Source organism: Heteronotia binoei, chromosome 10 (genome assembly GCF_032191835.1).
Source record: "Heteronotia binoei isolate CCM8104 ecotype False Entrance Well chromosome 10, APGP_CSIRO_Hbin_v1, whole genome shotgun sequence".
Classification (NCBI taxonomy): domain Eukaryota; kingdom Metazoa; phylum Chordata; class Lepidosauria; order Squamata; family Gekkonidae; genus Heteronotia; species Heteronotia binoei.
The window spans coordinates 14553571-14574302 of record NC_083232.1 but is presented as its reverse complement, the minus strand read 5'-3'; the positions used below and the strand labels follow the sequence as shown (position 1 = coordinate 14574302).

Below are 20732 nucleotides of genomic sequence, written 5' to 3'. Positions count from 1 at the left end.
CAATGCAATACCATCACTTCTGGGTGACATCCTTGCTTCGCACACGAGAGTCCATCTAGGCCAGCATCCTGTCTCACAAAGTGACCAACCAGCCCAATTTAGGATGCCAGCGACAGGGCATAGAGGCTGAGGCCTTCATAAAAAACATCAGAAGAGCCCTGCTGGATTAGATCACTAGGTCATCTAATCCAGCATCCTGTCTCACAAAGTGGTTAACCAGTTCCTCTGGAGGGCCAACAAGAAAGCATAGAGGCTGAGGCCTTCCCCTAATGTTGTCTCCTGGCTCTGGGATTCAGAGGCTGATTGCCTATGAACATGGCAGTTCCTTCAATCGCCATGGCTAGGAGCCATTGATAGACCTCTCCTCCATGAAGATGACTAATCCCTTTTTAAAGCTGTCCATTCCTGCGGCCATCACGACATCCTCTGGCAGGGAATTCCATGTTTTAATCATTCATAGTGTAAAGAGATATTTCCTGTGGTATGTCCTGCATCTACTACCCACCAGCTTCATTGGAAGTCCTCAAGTGAATAATTTTTATAAACTTCTATAACAGGGGTGTCAAACTCATTTGTTATGAGGGCCGGATCTGACATAAATGAGACCTTATCGGGTCAGGCTGGGTCATGTTGGGCCAGGCCACGTGTGTACCTATTTAAGATTAGGTAGCAGAGATATAAATTTTTTAAAGGACACAGACAAACACAAATAATTTTTTTTAAAACACCTTAAAATAAAACATGCTTAAAAACATTAGCACTTGTTGGTCTTAAAGGTGTTTTCCTTGTATCTCTCCCATGGGATCCAGAGAACCGGGCAAAGGAAGCTCTGGCTCTTTCCCTCCCTCCCCAGGGGACCAGGAGGGGGAGGAGCCTCAACCAATGGAGAAAAGAGAGGTTTTGCTCTGTAGCTCCTGTGCGATTGAGCAAGCCTTGCAAAGCCAGCTGAGATACAGATGGAAACAAGAGAGAGGGAGAAGGAAGCAGATGACAGCCAGTTGCTCTGCGGCCTGATAGGAACCCTCCAGGGGCCTGATTCGGCCCCCGGGCCGCATGTTTGACACCCCTGTTCCATAATGTTTGCCCTTTGTTGTCTCGTTTATAAACTGAAAAGTCCCAGACTCTTCAGCCTTTCCCCTTAGAGAAGGTGTTCCAAGAGGGCATATCTTGGTTGCCCTCCTGTGCCCTTTTCTTCAGCTCTGCGATGTCCTTTTTGAGATATGGAGACCAGAACGGCCCATGGTGTTCCGAATGAGGTCACACCACAGTTTTGAACCTGAAAGGTTCTGCAACGCTGGACCCGGATGGGCACTTGAAGCCGACACAGGGACGGCTTGCAGACAGATTTAAAAATCAAATCCAAATGCGAACATCGGCCTCCTGCCCAACTCCTGCACTCGCCCCATTCTTAGGCATCCCAGTCACAACTCAAAAAGCTACCGCTTCCGAAGCGGTAGCAAATTTCTGTGCTGCACGGCATCCGCCTCAATGGGCGTCCTAATGCGGCGCGCGCATGTGAGGCGCACTGGCGGGGTGAACCTGCCAGGCCACCCCAAGCTGCTTCTAGGGTTGCCAAGTCCAATTTAAGAAATATCTGGGGACTTTGGGGGTGGAGCCAGGAGACTTTGGGGGTGGAGCCAAGATCAAGGCTGTGACAAGCATAATTGAACTCCAATTATGGCCATCACATTTAAAGGGACGGCACACCTTTTCAATGCCTTCCTTCCATAGGAAATAATGAAGGATAGGGGCACCTTTTGGGGCTCATAGAATTGGACCCCCTGGTCCAAGTGTTTTGAAACTTGGGGGCTATTTTGGGGAGAGGCAGTAGATGCTGTACTGAAAATTTGGTGCCTCTACCTCAAAAAGCAGCCCCCCCAGAGCCCCAGATACCCGTGGATCAATTCTCCATTATTTTCTATGGTAATAAATCTCCATAAGGAATAAGAGTTCCCAGCAGACATTTCCCTCCCCTACCTCCGCTTTCTGACGACCCTGAAGCGGGGGGAGGGCCTCCAAACCGGGGGATCCCCTGCCCCCACCTGGGGATTGGCAACCCTAGCTGCTTCTGACTTTTCTTCTTTAAAAATACGTTGATTCCAAGCGGATAGGCACATGGGTGTGCATGCGCATGACCAGGGGTCATTTTGTACAAAAATAGGTGGTGGAGCTCATCTAGGGATTGTTATGCGGCTACACCTGTTATTCAATGGACAAGGTGGGAAGGTGGAACTCTCGGAAAGGTTCAGGAGCTGTGCTCCTTTGAGCTCCCGCTGAATCCGAGGCCTGCGCACGGCCAGTACATGAAAGGGAGGAAAAGAAACCCAAACCAAGCTACGGGGATGCTGTGGGGCAGCCGTCTGACTGTGCTGAAGCACATCCCAGGCAGGTTATGGGCACTTTGTGGGGGACTGTGTGGACGGGCTTCCGCTGCTCCATTTTGAGCCAGCCCGATCTGGGATGCTTCCTGTGTGTCCCAAGCTGCCGGTCTGGACCTGGCCCGAGAGATCCTAACCCCCTCCCCATAAACCCTAACCCTTCCCCCCTCATTTTGCTCAGTTGTGCTGCTGTTGGATGCTCTTCCAGGCAGATGCTTTACTCTCCTTTTTTCTTTTTTTTTTCCTCAAAGAGGGTTTTTCTTCTTGCTGACTAAATGATGCAAGCAATCAGGAACGCATTTCCAGCATGCTAATGTGACGGCAACCACACAGCGAAATCAAAATAAAAGCCACGTCTCCCGCTTTCCCTCTAAATGGAATAACATTTCCACTCCGTTTTGTAGCCCCCTTCCCAATTATTGCTGCTATGGTGGGTAGGCTGCAGGAAGCAAAAAAATTCATAAAACACCCCTCCCCCCCTCTTCCTACAGTTCACTAGTTACATTTCGGGAGAAACACCAAGCGCATAACATACTTGGGTGAAAGCTGATTTTAAAAATACACCTCTTATTAAAGGAGCATTATGCCATATAATTTGCTCAAGGATGGCATAATAAGTGTGGGGGGGGATTTGGGGGTATTCTCACCCCAAAAGAGCCCCGTGGCGCAGTGTTAGCTGCAGTACTGCAGTCCTAAGCTCTGCTCACAACCTGAGTTCGATCCCAGTGGAAGCTGGGCTTTCAGGTAGGTGGCTCGAGGTTGACTTAGCCTTCCATCCTTCCGAGGCTGGTCAAAGGAGTCCCCAGCTTGCTGGGGGGAAAGTGTAGATGAAGATGACTGGGGAAGGCAATGGCAAACCACCCCGTAAAAAGTCTGCCGTGAAAATGCGAAAGCAACGTCACCCCAGAGTCGGCAACGACTGCTGCTTGCACAGGGGACCTTTCCTTTACCTTTTTAATCTCTGCTGGACTACTATAAAAACATTAGTATTTGCTTGCCTTGCTTTGGCAGACTAGAACTTGAGTGATGCACAGCCATTGGGCCATATTTATTTCATCAAAACTGCACAGCTTTTGGAATGTTCCTCATGAGGTCCCCAGAGAGGAGGAGACCTGTCAGGGGTTTGATTCCCAGCCTTTCATTTCCTTCAGATGCCAGATGGAAGAAACCAAGGATAAAGCCACCATCATTAATGGTAATTCAACAGAACAGACAGACCAGCAGTATTCAGATTCTATTCCATGGAACCTCCTCAGAAACACCATGATCAGAAGAACCAGGAGTGGAATTCTAGCAGGAGCTCCTTTGCATATTAGGCCGCACCCCCCTGATGTAGCCTATCCTCTCGGAGCTTACAGTAGGCCCTGTACTAAGAGTCCTGTAAGCTCTTGGAGGATTGGCTACATCAGAGGTGTGTGGCCTAATATGCAAAGGAGCTCCTGCTAGAATTCCATCCCTGAGAAGAACAATCAGGTTGGAGAAGCTGTTCTCCTCACTGATCACTGATGGGGAGTTTGTAATACACGCAAAGATTCATGAAGCTACCTTGTACTGAATTAGACAGTCTATCAAACTCAGTACTGTCTAGGGCTTTTTTTTTATTGTAGCAGGAACTCCTTTGTATATTAGGCAACACACTCCTGATGTAGCCAATCCTCCAAGAGCTTGGAGTAGACCCTGTATTTAGAGCCCTATAAGCTCTCGGAGGATTGGTTACATAAGAGGGGTGTGGCCTAATATGAGTTCCTCCAACAACAAAAAGCCCTGGTATTATCTACTCAGACTGGCATTGGCTGTCCAGCAGTCTCAAGCAGAGGTCTTTTCCATCACCAGGGCTTTTTTTTTTTAAAGTCCAGTAGGATCTCATTTGCATAGGGTTGCCAAGTCCAATTGGGGGTGGAGCCAGGAGACATTGGGGGCGGAACCAGGAACAAGGGTGTGACAAGCATAATTGAACTCCAAGGGAGTTCTGGCCATCACATTTAAAGGGAAAGCACACCTTTTTAAATGTCTTCCTTCCATAGGAAATAATGAAGGATAGGGGCACCTTCTTTGGGGGCTCATAGAATTGGACCCCCTGGACCAATCGTTTTGAAACTTGGGGGGCACTTTGGGGAGAGGCACTAGATACTATACTGAAAATTTGGTGCCTCTACCTCAAAAAACAGCTCCCCCAGAGCCTCTGAAACCTCCAGATCAATTCCCCATTATACCCTATGAGAATCGATCTCCACACAGGGAATAATGAAGTGCTCAGCAGCCGTTTCCCTCCCCCTCCCCCCCCCCCCGTTTCTGGCGACTCTGAAGCGACGGATTGGCGTCTCTACTTATGAGTTGCTGCCAACTTCTTCCAAGTAACACAGACACCCCATCCCAAGAGGAAGCCTTTCAATTGGAGACTGAAGCCTCTGGAGGTGGAAAGGCACATGGTCCTCTGACTGGGGGCAGGAAGGAGCCTGGGAAAGCGGAAAACCCCCGCTGGGACCTGGGGATTGGCAAGCCTACATTTGTACATTAGGCCACATCCCTGACTTCACCATTGTTTTGCACAGGGCTTTTTTTTGTAGAAAAAGCCCAGCAGGAACTCATTTGGATATTAGGCCACACACCCCTGACACCAAGCCAGTTGGAACTGTGTTCCTGTGCATTCCTGCTTAAAAAAACAACAAAAAACAACGCCCATCACGTAATTCCTGATTGCTTTGACTGGAGATACTGGGGACTGAACCGGGGACGTTCTGTATGCTAAGCAGGGGGTCTTCCACTGAGCCACAGCCCCTTCCAATGGTCTTCTCAAACTCATGTGTGGCACATGGGTAAGGCTGTGGGGCCTGAACCTTTTCTGTGAAAACTGCACTCACACGCTTCTCTGCAATACACTGGGTTTCCATGACAGTCAGGCCAAATGTATCCCCAAAGATAAGAGCCTGAAAATGACAGACTGCAGGCTAATGCCAACCCCAAAAGGCTTCTGATTGGGCTTCCAGCACGCCACTGTTTCCACTTCTGTGTAATCATTACTCTTGCTCTCTCCATTGCAAGCTGAGACACCAGCCGACAGCAAGAAGGCTTCATCCGTTCATTAATTGGGTGCTGGCAAGTTACGGTGGACTCCTGGTGATAGGGTTGCTAACCCCCTGTTGGGGGCAGGGGATCACCCCATTTGGAGGCCCTCCCCCTGCTTCAGGAATATCAGAAAGCGGGGGGGGGGGGAGGCAAATGTCCTCTGGGCACTCCATTACACCCTGTGGAGGCCAGTTTCCACAGGGTATAATGGAGAATTGATCTATTGCGGGGATCAGCTTGGGAGGCTGTTTTTTTAGGCAGAGGCACCAAATTTTCAGCATAACATCTGGTGCCTCTCTAACTGCCCCCCCCCCCCAAGTTTAAAAAAAAGATTGGACCAGGGGTCCAATTCTATGAGCCTCAAAAGAAGGTGCCCCGATCCTTCTTATTTCTAAATGGAGGGAGGGCATTTAAAGGAGCGTGGCCCCTTTAAATGAAATGGCCAGAACTCCCTTCGGAGTTCAAGCATGCTTGTCACACCCTTGTTCCTGGTTCCGCCCCCAATGTCTCCTGGCTCCACCCCCAATTGGACTTGGCAACCCTATGCAAATGAGATCCTACTGCCTATGACTTCCTCTGCATAGCAACCCTGGTTGGGTTGGTTGGTCTTCCGCCAAGATCGTAACTAGGGCCAACCTTGCTTAAGCTTAGAAGCACTGGGGAGGAATGGCGGCTCAGTGGAAGAGCATCTGCTTGGTAAGCAGAAGGTTCCAGGGTTCAATCCCTGGCATATCCAACTAAAAAGGGTCCAGGCAAGTAGGCATGAAAAACATCAGCTTGAGACCAGTGTTCCCTCTAAGCATGAGCCAGCTCACAGATTTTTAGCCTCCAGCTCACACCTTTTTGTCTTAGCTCAGGAAGGATGACCCCAGAGCACAATAATTTATGCAGTAGCTCATAACTTTAATGCCAGTAGCTCACAGCTTTAATACCAGAGGCTCACAAAGTAGAATTCTTGCTCGCAAGACTTTGCAGCTTAGAGGGAACATTGCTTGAGGCCCTGGAGAGCCGCTGCCAGAATGAGTAGACAATACTGACTTTGATGGACCGAGGGTCTGATGCAGTATAAGGCAGCTTCATGAGTTCAAGAGGTTAGGCCAGTCCAGGCTACTATTTTGCCTCTTATGCCCATATTCTGAGTAGGGTTGCCAAGTCCAATTCAAGAAATATCTGGGGACTTTGGGGGTGGAGCCAGGAGACATTGGGGCGGAGCCAAAAGCAAGGGTGTGACAAGCATAATTGAACTTCAAGGGAGTTCTGGCCATCACGTTTAAAGGGACTGCACATCTTTTTAAATGCCTTCCTTCCATAGGAAATAATGAAGGATAGGGACACCTTTGGGGGCTCATAGAATTGGACCCCTGGTCCAATCTTTTTGAAACTTGGGAGGTATTTTGGGGAGAGGCACTAAATGCTATACTGAAAATTTGGTGCCTCTATCTCAAAAAACAGCCCCCCCCCAGAGCCCCTGATACCCGCGCATCAATTCCTCATCATTCCCTATGGGAATTGTTCATGGAGGTGCATGATGGTTGTGGGGGCGGGGCTTCCCCCGCTGGCCAGCTGGCTGGGGGAGGGGAGAAGCCTGTAAAACCGGGGGATCCCCCTCTGGGACCTGGGGATTGGGAAGCCTAATTCTGAGACACAAACAAAGGAACTGAGAGAGCCCAAGACTCTGGGGAAGAAGATGGCCTTGGCTAGTATAACGGCTCTAAGAGTCAACAGACACCAATATTGCTGGCTCTTCAGCCACTGTCGACTCAAGCTATGGCTTCTGTTAAAATCCAGAGTGAACAGCAAGGCTTTTTTTTTGCAGCTGGAACTCCTTTGCACATTAGGCCACCCCCCTCCCCCCGCCGATGGAGCCAATCCCCCAAGAGCTTACAGGGCTCTTCTTACAGGGCCTACTGCAAGCTCTTGGAGGATTGGCTACATCAGAGGGGTGTGGCCTAATATGCAAAGGAGTTCCTACTACAAAAAAAAGCCCTAGTTAAGAGAATCCCTCACTGGTCTTTCCTCCAGCTCGTTTCACATACTTATCTCCATCCCTCCCTCACAAGCCTGTCAGTCACACACACACAATTATTGCGCCTCAAAATGAGAAACAGGAATGCCGTGAAAAAATATCCCCTTTCAGCACACAGGATAGCCTCCAACCGACTTCTCCCGAGCCACTGAAATCACATGAAGATGTCAAAACAAGAGACAAGATTAGTAGCTCATTTGAAGCCCTGTCTACTGGCAAAGCACGCTACCTGAAGCAGTCATTATTTTCCCTCACACATCTCCTTCAAATAACATTTCAATCTCCGAGGCTCTTGAAAAAGTCTCACACCAGGCTGCTCAAACGAAGACACTTCATCCTCAGGCATAGTTTGCATTTCCAGGTACACGTTTTTACAGTAATTACGCTCAAACATGAAGCGGCCACAAGACAGAGCAATCCGGCTCACAAGAGAGAACGTCTCCCTCAACCGAACCAAAGTGTGAATAAAGGTTCACCTCTGCTTCACGAAGGCCTTCAGGGCAACCGTAGCTACGATGACACTTAAGACAGCTATATCTACACTAAACACATTTATCAGGCATGATCACACTTCCTGAGTACCCGGACAGCTGTCACATAGAAAGGGCAAGGCCTCATTCTCTGTGACTCCAGAGGACAAGGTTGGAACAGGGGTTTAAGTTACAGGAGGGCAGATTTCAGATTAACATTAAGAGGCATTTCTGAATGGTAAAGTCTGCTCCCCGGCCCCCAGTGGGAGCAGGGGATTCCCTGCCCCCAGTTGGCTCTTAAGAAGAAAAATAAAATTTAAAATGGCTACGAGGCAACAGCTTGATGTCACTTCTGAGCAAACCTGGAAGTGACATCACATCTCTCTAGGAACTGGCCAAAACTCTATGATTTGACCATAGTGTTTCAGACAATTCCTAGAGAGCCATGATATCACTTCCAGGTTTCCCTGGAACTGACCTCATACTGTTGGCTGACAGCCCCCCTCCACTATTAGAGAGTCATCCTCTCTGTGATTTTCAGATATCCTGTTTAATTTCAGTTGTTCTCCCCCTCAAGAATTTGTTTCCTTTTGTAAATCTGGAGATGCCAGGGACTGAACCTGGAATCTTCAGGATCCAAAGCTAATAAGAACATAAGAAAAGCCATGTTGGATCAGGCCAATGGTCATCCAGTCCAACACTCTGTGCCACACAGTGGCCAAAAAAAAGCTGCCTGATGCTTTACCATAGATTGAACAATTGAGTGATTGAACCATGGAGCCCTGGGTCTACACTGCTGCTGTCTATCTCACACTCCCGCTCTCTTTCCTGTGTTCTACTGATGCAGCTCCATGACTTTGTAGACTAGAGGCAACCTCCACTGAAAAGCATGGTAGTCTGCACATTAATTGTCATGCCTACTAGAATGCCGCAAGACTTTGGACCTGCTGTGTCCTTGCCAATAGATTGGTCACCACTGGGAAAAGCACACCGTCGACGGAAGTGCTTACCTGGTCTGTTTCCGTGAACGTGCTCTGCTCATCATCTTCGATGTCGGATTCCCCGACTGCGATGGGGACACAGATGGACAAGTCTGGGTTGGTCATAAAGTCATCGTTGTGGTCTTGAGCCCTTTGCTGGTTCTCCTCCTTCCTTTCAGTGCTGTCGTTGCTGGGGTTATCCTTGTGGGTGTCTCCTTCCTTGCCAGACTCCGTGGCAGTGTGGTTGCTGACGCAGTTGTGAATGACAGCTGGGTTCTGAGCGACAAGTTTCATCATGGCTTTTTTTTCAGCTGTCGCCTTGGGCTGCTTAAGGACGCTGCAGCAGAAGTCCCACATGGCCCTTTTGGCATACTGGAGCCCTCGGTTGATGCGGGCAAAGGCCAGCTGGAGGTTGTTCATCTCCCCATCCTCGTCCGGCGCAGAAAGGTTATCGGCACTGAACGAGCTCAACAGCAAGGCAAGGAACAGGTTCAGCACCTGAAACGAAGTCAAGTTGTATCCATCACCCTGAGAAATCACATTCAGAGCAATTCATTTCAATTGTTAGCTTGCATTAACAGGTCAGGGCAGATAGTAAGCAAGACTCCTTCCAGCAGCTTATAATTAAGAGTGGCGAGGGCCCCTTGTTCAGATGGATTTGGGGAAAAAAAGGTTATACACCACCATGGCTGGTTGGATCTACTAATATCCATTATGACTATAAACCTGACATCAAAAATCAGAACACTAAAAAACCCCCAAAAAACAGCAGGAGAACATTTTAATCTTCCAGGGCATTTGTTGCTCACCTAAGAGTCACAAACTTCAAGCAAAGAAGCTTCAAGGGGAGATTACAACGGGAGATCAGTTCATTCACAAATTCGGAACAATGCACCACTACAGGGCTAAATAGGGACATAGGATTTTTATCTCACTACAAACGCTAATTTTCTGCCCTTAAGTGGCCAAACTGTGGCTCTTTCACACATATTGTGTGGCTTTCAAAGCCCACCCCATCAGCTGGCTTGGAGAAGGCATTTCTCTCTTTAAATCACTTCTCCAAGTCAACCAGTAGGTTGGAGAATGCATTTAAAATTAAAGTTGCTTTCTTCCACATCTCTCTCCCTCCCCATCTATTTTCCTTCCTTCCTTCCTTCCTTCCTTCCTTCCTTCCTTCCTTCCTTCCTTCCTTCCTTCCTTCCTTCCTTCCTTCCTTCCTTCCTTCCTCCCTCCCTCCCAGCTCTCAAACATCTAACATTCATATGTCATGACTCTCAAACATCTGACATTTATTCTATGTGGCTATTACAAAGTCTGGCAACTCTGCACTAATCAGCCTTGTAACATTTTGCTTTTTACTCCTGCATCCTGACGCCATCCTCTGGAACACCCATCCCATTTTCTTACTGGAATATGAGAGCTCAAGGTTCTCCATTCCCACTTATATCTGATGAAGAGAGCTCTTATTCTTGAAAGCTCATCCCCCAAAACCTTGTTGGTCTCAAAGGTGCAACTGGAGTGGAATCAAGCACGTCTCCTGCAGACAAACCTGCCTGCCCTCCTGAAACAATACCTGTTAATCTCAATAGTTACCAATGTACAAAGCAACATCCAAAGGTGGAGACAGACAACAAGGGATGGAGGCAATCACCTTCATGTCCTACTCATGAAGTTCACATGACCACCAGCTGTTGGACTAGCTGGACGTCTGTCTGGTCCAGCAATGCAGTTGTTATGAAGCCTGGATCCATTAATTCCAGCTAACAGTCGACATAACCTTGCCACAGTCCATATAGACCAATGCTTTGTTCTAAAAACAATACAATGGAACATGCTTCCTCTCAAGGCTGCAAGTCATAGAATCATAGAGTTGGAAGGGAACTCCAGGGTCATCTAGTCCAACCCTCTGCACAATACAGGAAACTCACAAACACCTCCCCCTAAATTCACAGCATCTTCATTGCTGTCAGAGGGCCGTCTAGCCTCTGTTTAAAAACCTCCAAGGAAGGAGAGCCCACCACCTCCCAAGGAAGCCTGTTCCACTGAGGAACCCCTCTAATAGTCAGGAAGTTCTTCCTAATGTTGAGCCGGAAACTCTCTTGATTTAATTTCAACCCACTGGTTCTGGTCCTACCTTCTGGGGCCACAGAAAACAATTCCACACCATCCTCTATATGACAGCCCTTCAAGTACTTGAAGATGGTGAGCCTATCACCTCTCAGCCGCCTCCCCTCCAGGCTAAACATGCCCAGCTCCTTCAACCTTTCCTCATAGGACTTGGTCTCCAGACCCCTCACCATCTTCGTCGCCCTCCTCTGGACCCGTTCCAGCTTGCCTATATCCTTCTTAAAATGTGGTGCCCAAAACTGAACACAATACTCCAGGTGTGGTCTTACCAGAGCAGAGTAAAGTGATACCATCACTTCATGTGTTCTGGACACTGTACTTCTGTTGATACAAGTCCTAATTTTTCACACCACCCAAAGACATATCCAAACATGCAGGGCCGGCCCCGCCACAAGGCAAAGTAGGCATTTGCCTAGGGCGCCTGCCTTCTGGGAGCACCATAATGGGTGCCCGTCATGTGACCCAGAGATGTTATCAGTGCAGGGGAGGGCAGGCACCAGAAGTAAGCCTTGTCTAGGGTGCCAGACAGTCGAGGGCTGGCCCTGCAAACATTTTCAATATTATCAAAGATTTCAGGTTTTCATGGCTGGTAACATCATTAGGGTTTATAGAATCTTTCGGGCTCAAGTGCCGTGTTCTATTGGAGAAAGTTTTCCTTCCAGTCGTTCCTTTCTCGGCTGCGGAGAACATCCTCAGTGGCGTTGCAGCCGGAGCAGGCGCTCTGACCTTCTTGGCTGCTGTGCATTGAGTGGGGCCAGGGCTGCTGGAGAGCTGCTATTTCTAGGCTATTTCTAGGCCCTTTCATCACACCCCCTCCAGCCTAGAAATAGCAGCTCTCCAGCAGCCCTGGCCTCACTCAATGCACAGCAGCCAAGAAGGTCAGAGCGCCTGCTCCGGCTGCAACGCCACTGAGGATGTTCTCCGCAGCCGAGAACGAAACGTCTGGAAGAAAAACTTTCTCCAGTAGAACACGGCACTGGAGCCCGAAAGATTCTACAAACCCTAATTTTCAATATTGTTAACTGTTAGTACTTTACCAACTCTATGTGAGCACACACGACTCCCCTGCTTGTATATTTTCACAGCAGATAAGGAAAATATATTTTCTCGTAAATTGTCCCAACCTCCTGTACAATCGTCCCCCTGCGATGCTCCATTCACCCCACCACTTGGGAATCAAATGACCTACTTTGAGGGAACCTTGACATATGGTGAGAGAATGCTGCCGCTAATCATAATAATATCCCTTCTCTCCAAATGAGGTATATTCATTCTAACTATATGATGCTAATGAAAAATGATTCTAAGGTTAGGGGAGGTCTTCTTTCTTTTTTTATACATAAAAATGCATTCTGCTTTCATATGGCCGCAATTATCTCTCTCAGCATATAATGGGCATGCACTTATTGGGTATGATAACTCTCCTAGATTTCCGATGATCCCGGCCCAAGGGGATCTAGTGTGATGAGAACGCCCTGTCCTTCCCCAAGAAGGTCTGGTGGAGAGTTCTCTCATTTGTTTTCAAGTAAGAGCAAGCGGAATCCAATTTGAAGAAGAAGATGACTGCAGATTTATACCCCGCAGAGTGTTAAAGCTGCAGTACTGCAGTCCTAAGCTCTGCTCACGACCTGAGTTCGATCCCAGCGGCAGCTGGTTTCAGGTAGCCGGCTCACGTTGACTCAGCCTTCCATCCTTCCGAGGTTGGTAAAATGAGTACCCAGCTTGCTGGGGGGAAAGTGTAGATGACTGGGGAAGGCAATGGCAAACCACGCCGTAAAAAGTCTGCCGTGAAAACGTTGTGAAAGCAATGTCACCCCAGGGTCAGGAACAACTGGAGCTTTCACAGGGGACCTTTCCTTTCCCTTCTCTCTGAATCAGAGACTCAGAGCAGCTAACAATCTCCTATATCTTCTCTCCACACAACAGATACCCTGTGAAGTGGGTGGGACTGAGAGGGCTCTCCCAGCAGCTGCCCTTTCAAGAACAACTCTGAGAGAACTATGGCTGATCCAAGGCCATTCCAGCAGCTGCAAGTGGAGGAGTGGGGAATCAAACCAGGTTCTCTCAGAGAGGAATCTGCACACTTAGCCACTACACCAAACTGGCTTTCTTAGTTCTTGATACTTGGACCCCGAAGACTTCTATGTTAGATTACAGTCAGAAAGAACATGGATGAGGGGGCAGGTTTTTGCCTAACCAGAATGACAGGCAGGGATTTAATTTAATTTGATTTGTACCCCACCTTTCTCCCCAAAAGGGACCCAAAGCAGCTTTACATTGTTCTTCTCTCCTTCATATCATCCTCACAACGACCTTGCGAGGTAGGTTATGCTGAGCGAGTGACTGGCCCAAGGTCCCCCAGCAAGCTTCCACGGCACTTGTGGGGATTTGAACCTGGGCCCCCCAGAAAGCACTCTTAACCACTACTTCACACGGGTGTGGGATGATATCGTGTGCTTGCTAAGTTAGAATCAAAGAATCAGAGTTGGAAGGGAACTCCAGGGTCATCTAGTCTAACCCCCTGCACAATGCGGGAAACTCACAAACCCCTCCCCCTAAATTCACAGGATTCTCATTGCTGTCAGATGGCCCTCTAGCCTCTGTTTAAAAACCTCCAAGGAAGGAGAGCCCACCACCTCCTGAGGAAGCCTGTTCCACTGAGGAACCGCTCTAACGGTCAGGAAGTTCTTCCTAATGTTGAGCCGGAAACCCTTTTGATTTTATTTCACCCGTTGGTTCTGGTTCTGGGGCCACAGAAAACAATTCCACACCATTCTCTATATGACAGTCCTTCAAGTACTTGAAGATGGTGATCGTATCACCTCTCAGCCGCCTCCTCTCCAGGCTAAACATGCCCAGCTCCTTCAACCTTTCCTCATAGGACTTGGTCTCCAGACCCCTCGCCATCTTCGTCGCCCTCCTCTGGACCCGTTCCAGCTTGTCTATAGCCTTCTTAAAATGTGGTGCCCTTGTCTTTGTTCATCCTGAGTACCTGCAGGCCCTGATGGCCAATCCTGAAATGTGACTGATTTAGAGACATGCAGGCTGAGCCTGCTAAGAGAGAGTGCAAATAGATTCCTAAGGAGGGGTCACCAAGGCTGGCCCAAGGGCTTTTGGAACCATTAGCTGGTCTCTACCAGCACCCCTCCACAGCCCAAGTGAATCTGGCATAAAGCTAGAAAGAAGGAGCCCAGCAGAGCCAGTGTCCACCTCTTCCTCCAGGGCTTTTTTTGTAGCAGGAACTCCTTAGCAGATTAGGCCACACCCCCATGATGTAGCCAATCCTGCTGGAGCTTTCAGTAGGCCCTGTAGTAACAGCCCTGTAAGCTCTTGGAGGATTGGCTACATCAGGGAGGTGTGGCCTAATATGCAAAGGATTTCCCGCTGAGTTCCACAGGAGTTCCATACACCCCCGATGTAGCCAATCCCCCTGGAGCTTACAGTAGGCCCTGTACTAAGAGCCCTGTGAGCTCTTGGAGGATTGGCTACATCAGGGGTGTGCGGCCTAATATTCAAAGGAGATCCTCCTACAGAAAAAGCCCCGTCTTCCTCTTTTCCTCCTTCGTGTGGGGCAGGCTTGCCTTTCCCCCAGTAGGTGCAAATATGGAAAAGTCAAGGGCAGACCATCAAAACTATCTCAAAAAATCACAAATACCAGTAGACATCAGTCAATTGAAACATAATAATAGTAAATACAGACGGGGTGTAATTCTAGCAGGAGCTCCTTTGCATATTAGGCCACACCCCTTCTGATGCAGCCAATCCTCCAAGAGAAGAAGATATTGGATTTATATCCCGCCCTCCACTCCGAAGAGTCTCAGAGCGGCTCACAATCTCCTTTCCCTTCCTCCCCCACAACAGACACCCTGTGAGGTGGGTGGGGCTGGAGAGGGCTCTCACAGCAGCTGCCCTTTCAAGGACAACCTCTGCCAGAGCTGTGGCTGACCCAAGGCCATCCCAGCAGGTGCAAGTGGAGGAGTGGGGAATCAAACCCGGTTCTACGCAGATAAGTGTCCGCACATTTAACCACTATACCAAACTGGCTCTCCACACCAAACTGGCTCTCAACTGGCTTACAAGGCTCTGTTTTTGTCAGCTCTTAGAGGATTGGCTACATCAGAGGGGTGTGGCCTAATAGGCAAAGGAGCTCCTGCTAGAATTCCACCCCTGAATACAGATAAATAAATAGAATTGGTCACAATTCAGAAACCAGTAGTAAGAAATTAATGGCCACAATTCAGGAAACATTCTTCAACAGTAAATATGAATCCAACAAGAGACTCCTCTGGGCTTCTTCACGTAATAGTGTCCAAACGGCCTCCTAAAGTCCTCAGCAGGGTAAAATGCTATAGAGTCCATCTTCCAAAGCGACCATTTTCTCCAGGAGAACTGATTTCTTTTGCCTTGAGAGCAACAGTGGCAGATCTCCAGCCACCACCTGGAGGTTGGCAACCATACAAGAATGTCAACCTGGCCCAAAGGCTTCCCATTCTACCCAACCTGTGAGCAGAAACTCTTGTCTTGACTGCCATCCCTTGGTGGGCGGAGAAAAGAGGGCATCGGCTCGGCTCTGTCCTCCTGCCAGTGAGTCCATCCAGCCAACCAGAAGAAACACGTTCCGATGAAATTGGCGAGGAGAGAATCTGAATCTTTGATGAGCTTCAACCAGCTGCAGATGATATCGATAGCAGGGACCAGGGCTTTTTTGCAGCAGGAACTGCTTTGCATATTAGGCCACACCCTCCCGATGCAGCCAATTCCCCTGGAGCTTACAGTAGGCCCTGTAAGAAAAGCCCTGGTAAACTTTTGGAGGATTGACTACATCAGGGGTGTGTATCCTAATATGCAAAGGAGCTCCTGCTACAAACAAAACAAAACAAACAAAACAAAACCCTGTCAGGGAGAAATGCACTAAGATGATTTACACTGAAATTCTGATCTGGTGCAAAGTACAGATGGTACACAGACTGGTACTTGAAAGGACAAGAGGAGGGAGAGGAAGTGGTATCTCAGCAATTAGAAGAGAACCCAACACAGGAGGAGGGTTCCTGGAAAAATGTAACCCGAAGGAGAAAGAAAATCAGAAGATGTTCTGAGCCCCTGCTGCTCAGCAATAGGTTCCAGGATCTCCCCACAGTAACTGATTCTGAACCAATGGAATAAGGGCCACTTCCCCAGCCTCCACGAAGCTTGAAGAAAGTTTCTCAGGATCCTGTGGATAAGAAGCCTGGAGCTTCTGCTCCCCAATATAGGAAGAGGAAGGTGGCAGTGATTGGAGACTCCTTGCTCAGAGGAGTGGAGTCCAAAGTGTGCTGACCAGACTTGTCATCCCGAGAGGTCTGCTGTCTGCCTGGTGCACGCATCCAGCACGTGACAGAAAGGATTGGAAGACTTATCAAGTCCATGGATTACTATCCTTTCTTGTTGATCCACGTGGAAACAAACAATACTGCCCGTCATAGCCCTGAACGTATTAGAAAAGAATATGTGGCTCTGGGTCAGAAGGTGAAGGAGCTGGGCGCACAGGTTGTGTTCTCGTCAGTGCTTTCTGTTGAAGGCCGTGGCTTAGGATGAGAAAGAAGAATATCTCAAATAAACTACTGGCTACGTCAATGGTGTCGCCAGCAAAGATTCAGATATTTGGACCATGGCTTATGCTTTTGAGATGGTGGTCTTCTATCAGGAGATGGTTTGCACCTTACGGCGATAGGAAAAAGGGTGTTTGGTAACAGCCTTGCTAACCTAATAAGGAGGGCTTTAAACTAAATGGTATGGGAGAGTGAGAAAATAATTCAAAGCCTCGTATGATGCCAGAAACTGGGGATAAGAACATTAAAGATTTACAAGGAGTGGCACATACGCTAGGTAATGTTAACTTGCAGGCTTGTACGGAAACTAAACCCTCAGGATGCATAAAATGTGGATTCTGATGTCTCTACACTAATGCACAGAGTATGGGAAACAAACAGGAGGAACTGGAAGTCCTAATAAAGGAAGGAGACCATGACATAATAGGCCTTACTGAAACGTGGTGGGATGACACTCACAACTGAAATATTAGGATTCAGATATACAACATTTAAAAGGGACAGGGAAATGAGAAAGGGTGGAGGCATAGCAGTATATGTGAAGGAGGTATATACTTGTGAGGAAATATGTGAATCGGAGCATGGCAGCTCAGTTGAGAGTCTCTGGGTAAAATAAAAGGAGTAAGAAATAACAGTAATATTATTGTGGGGGTCTGCTATAGACCACCAAGTCAGGCAGAGGACTTGGATGAGATACTCCTACAGCAGATTGCAAAGTTCTCCAAGAGAAGGGATACAGTGATCATGGGAGATTTCAACTACCTGGACATCTGTTGGAAGTTCAATTCTGCTAAAAATGAAAAGTCAAATAAATTCCTCTCTTGCTGACAACTTCCTTTTCCAGAAAGTGAAGAAGGAAACAAGGGGATCTGCTATCTTGGATTTGATTCTCACCTACAAGGAAGAATTGATTGAAGAAGTGGAAGTAGTGGGCACCCTGGGCAGTAGTGACCATGTGATTTTGGAATTCACAGTCTTAGGGAAGGGAAAAGCTATACGAAGTCAGACTTATAGGTTGAACTTCAGAAAGGCAAACTTTGATAAACTTAGAACTATGCTGGGTAAAATCCCATGGTCAGAAATACTTAGGAGGAAGGGGGTTCAGGAGGGTTGGGAGTTTCTTAAAAGCGAAATACTGAAAGCGCAATCACAGACGATTCCTATGAGAAAAAAAAATGGAAAAAGCCTAAAGAAGCCAAAGTGGCTCCATAAACAGCTCTCTAAAGACTTGAGAATAAAAAAGACTCCTTTAGGAATTGAAAGGAGGGCCTTATAACCAAGGATGAATTTAAACAAATCACCAGTGCTTGTAGAGAAAAAGTTAGGAAAGGTAAAGCTCAGTATGAGCTTAGGCTGGCCAAAGATGCTAAAAACAACAAAAAAGGGTTCTTTTCTTATGTTCAGAGTAAGAAAAAGAGCAAGGACATGGTAGGCCCACTGCGAGGGCAAGAAAGTGAAATTGTAACAGGTAATGAAGAGAGGGCGGAACTGCTCAATTCCTACTTTTCCTCAGCCTTCTCTTCTGAGGGAAACAGTGCTCAACATGGCAAAAATGCATACATAAGGAGTGTATGAAGGTCCAACCTAGGATCAGCATACGGTTAGTACATAAACACCTAGTTTCTTTAAATGAAACTAAGTTCTCAGGGCCAGATGAATTGCATCCAAGGTTCTAAAAGAGCTTGCAGATGTAATTTCTGAGCCTCTGGCTATTATTTTTGAGAATTCTTGGAGAACAGGTACCGGAAGATTGGAGGCGGGCGAGTGTTGTCCCCATCTTCAAGAAGGGGAAAAAAGACAATCCCGGTAACTACCGACCAGTCAGCTTGACGTCTATACCTGGAAAAGTTTTAGAACAAATCATCAAACAGTCGGTCCTGGAACATTTAGAAAGAATGGATGTGATTACTAAAAGCCAGCATGGTTTTCTCAAGAACAAGTCATGTCAGACTAGCCCGGTCTCTTTTTTTGAGCAAGTGACTACCTTGCTGGATCAGGGGAATGCTGTAGACATGGTTTATCTTGATTTCAGTAAGGCTTTTGATAAGGTTCCCCATACTATCCTTGTTGACAAGTTGGTAAAATGTGGTTTGGATTCTGTTACTGTTAGGTGGATTTGTAACTGGTTGACAGATCGCACCCAAAGAGTGCTTGTGAATGGTTCCTCATCCTCTTGGAGAGGAGTGGCAAGTGGAGTGTCTCAAGGATCTGTCCTAGGACCTGTTTTGTTCAACTTCTTTATCAATGATTTGGATGAAGGAATAGAGGGAATGCTTATTAAATTTGCAGATGATACTAAATTGGGAGGGGTTGCAAATGCAGAAGAAGACAGAAACAGGATACAGGATGACCTTGACAGGCTGGAAAACTGGGCTAAAATCAATAAAATGAATTTTAATGGGGATAAATGTAAAGGTCTGCATTTAGGTAGGAAAAATACAATGCATGGTTATAAATGTAAAGGTCTGCATTTAGGTAGGAAAAATACAATGCATGGTTATAGGATGGGGGAGACTTGCCTTAGCGGCAGTATGTGCGAAAAGGATCTAGGGGTCTTAGTGGATCATACGCTGAACATGAGTCAACAGTGCGATGCGGTGGCTAAAAAGGCAAATGCAATTTTGGGCTGTATCAGAAGTATACTGTCCAGATCACGTGATGTGATGGTATCGCTTTACTCTGCTCTGGTAAGACCTCACCTGGAGTATTGTGTTCAGTTTTGGGCACCACATTTTAAGAAGGATATAGACAAGCTGGAACAAGTCCAGAGGAGAGCGACGAAGATGGTGAGGGGTCTGAAGACCAAGTCCTATGAGGAAAGGTTGAAGGAGCTGGGGATATTTAGCTTGGAGAGGAGACGGCTGAGAGGTGATATGATCACCATCTTCGAGTACTTGAAGGGCTGTCATATAGAGGATGGTGTGGAATCATTTTCTGTGGCCCCGGAAGATAGGACCAGAACCAGTGGGTTGAAATTAAATCAAAAGAGTTTCCGATATCAAGTTCTTCCTGATGATTAGAGCGATTCCTCAGTGGAACAGGCTTCCTTGGGAGGTGGTGGGCTCTCCTTCCTTGGAGGTTTTTAAACAGAGGCTAGATGGTCATCTGACAGCAATGAAGATCCTGTGAGTGGCTGATTCTACATTCATGCTTGGGTCTGATTTTCTGAGCAATGAAATCGCCTTCTAGAAATCCGGAGTATATTTTTTCATCTACACTCAAAATTTTGCTCCTGGACTTCCCCTCCACATTTGCTTGCTTTACTGGAGGGGGGAAGGGGGCAGATTTGAGAGTTCCTTTGTTCTTTCTTGAGAAATGAGTTTATTGCCGTTTCCCAGGAAAGATATAATAGAAGAAGATAGAAGATATTGGATTTATATCCCGCCCTCCACTCCGAAGAGTCTCAGAGCGACTCACAATCTCCTTTACCTTCCTCCCCCATAACAGACACCTTGTGAGGTGGGTGGGGCTGGAGAGGGCTCTCACAGCAGCTGCCCTTTCAAGGACAACCTCTGCCAGAGCTATGGCTGACCCAAGGCCATTCCCGCTGGTGCAAATGGAGGAGTGGGGAATCAAACCCGGTTCTCCCAGGTAAGAGTCCGCACACTTAACCACTACACCAAACTGGCTCTCCCAGTCTGGTCCTGTGGAATGCGGTTCCTGGAAAACCTTCATTCAAAAGTAGTCTTGGAAAGTCAGGGGCAACTCCGTGCTGAAAACGGTGTCATAACCAATTCAGGAATTTAAATGTAAACGACAGTCAAAACACCAGAGCAAGACAGAAGTCAAGGCACATTGTAATGTAGATGATCACTTTTGAAAGCGCAGCATTACTGGATCTTTTGCCCAGTGTAAAATCAGTGTGTGTGTGAGAGAGAGAGAGGGAAGATGTGCAGTTGCTGGGGGATAAGGAAATGAAGACCGTCTTCAGGGGAACTGCTCTGCTGTATTTCTATTTATTTATTTCAAGGAGTTTGAATCTCCTGGCTCCATCCCCCAAATCCCTAGATATTTTCTGAGTTAGACTTGGCAACCCTAGTCTTTTCCTCCTCCCTCCAAATTTCCCTAGCATTATTGTCATTTTCCAGTGACTCTGG

The 20732-nt window shown here is 47.5% G+C and overlaps 1 protein-coding gene across 1 annotated transcript in view; it reads right to left on the bottom strand.

The window, feature by feature from the left end:
* Positions 1-20732, bottom strand: part of LOC132578151 (sodium channel protein type 5 subunit alpha-like) — a 431998-nt gene that overhangs the window by 169048 nt on the left and 242218 nt on the right. Inside the window, 1 exon segment of the mRNA XM_060248007.1 lies at positions 8951-9418. Coding sequence (XP_060103990.1) covers positions 8951-9418 — 468 coding nt within the window.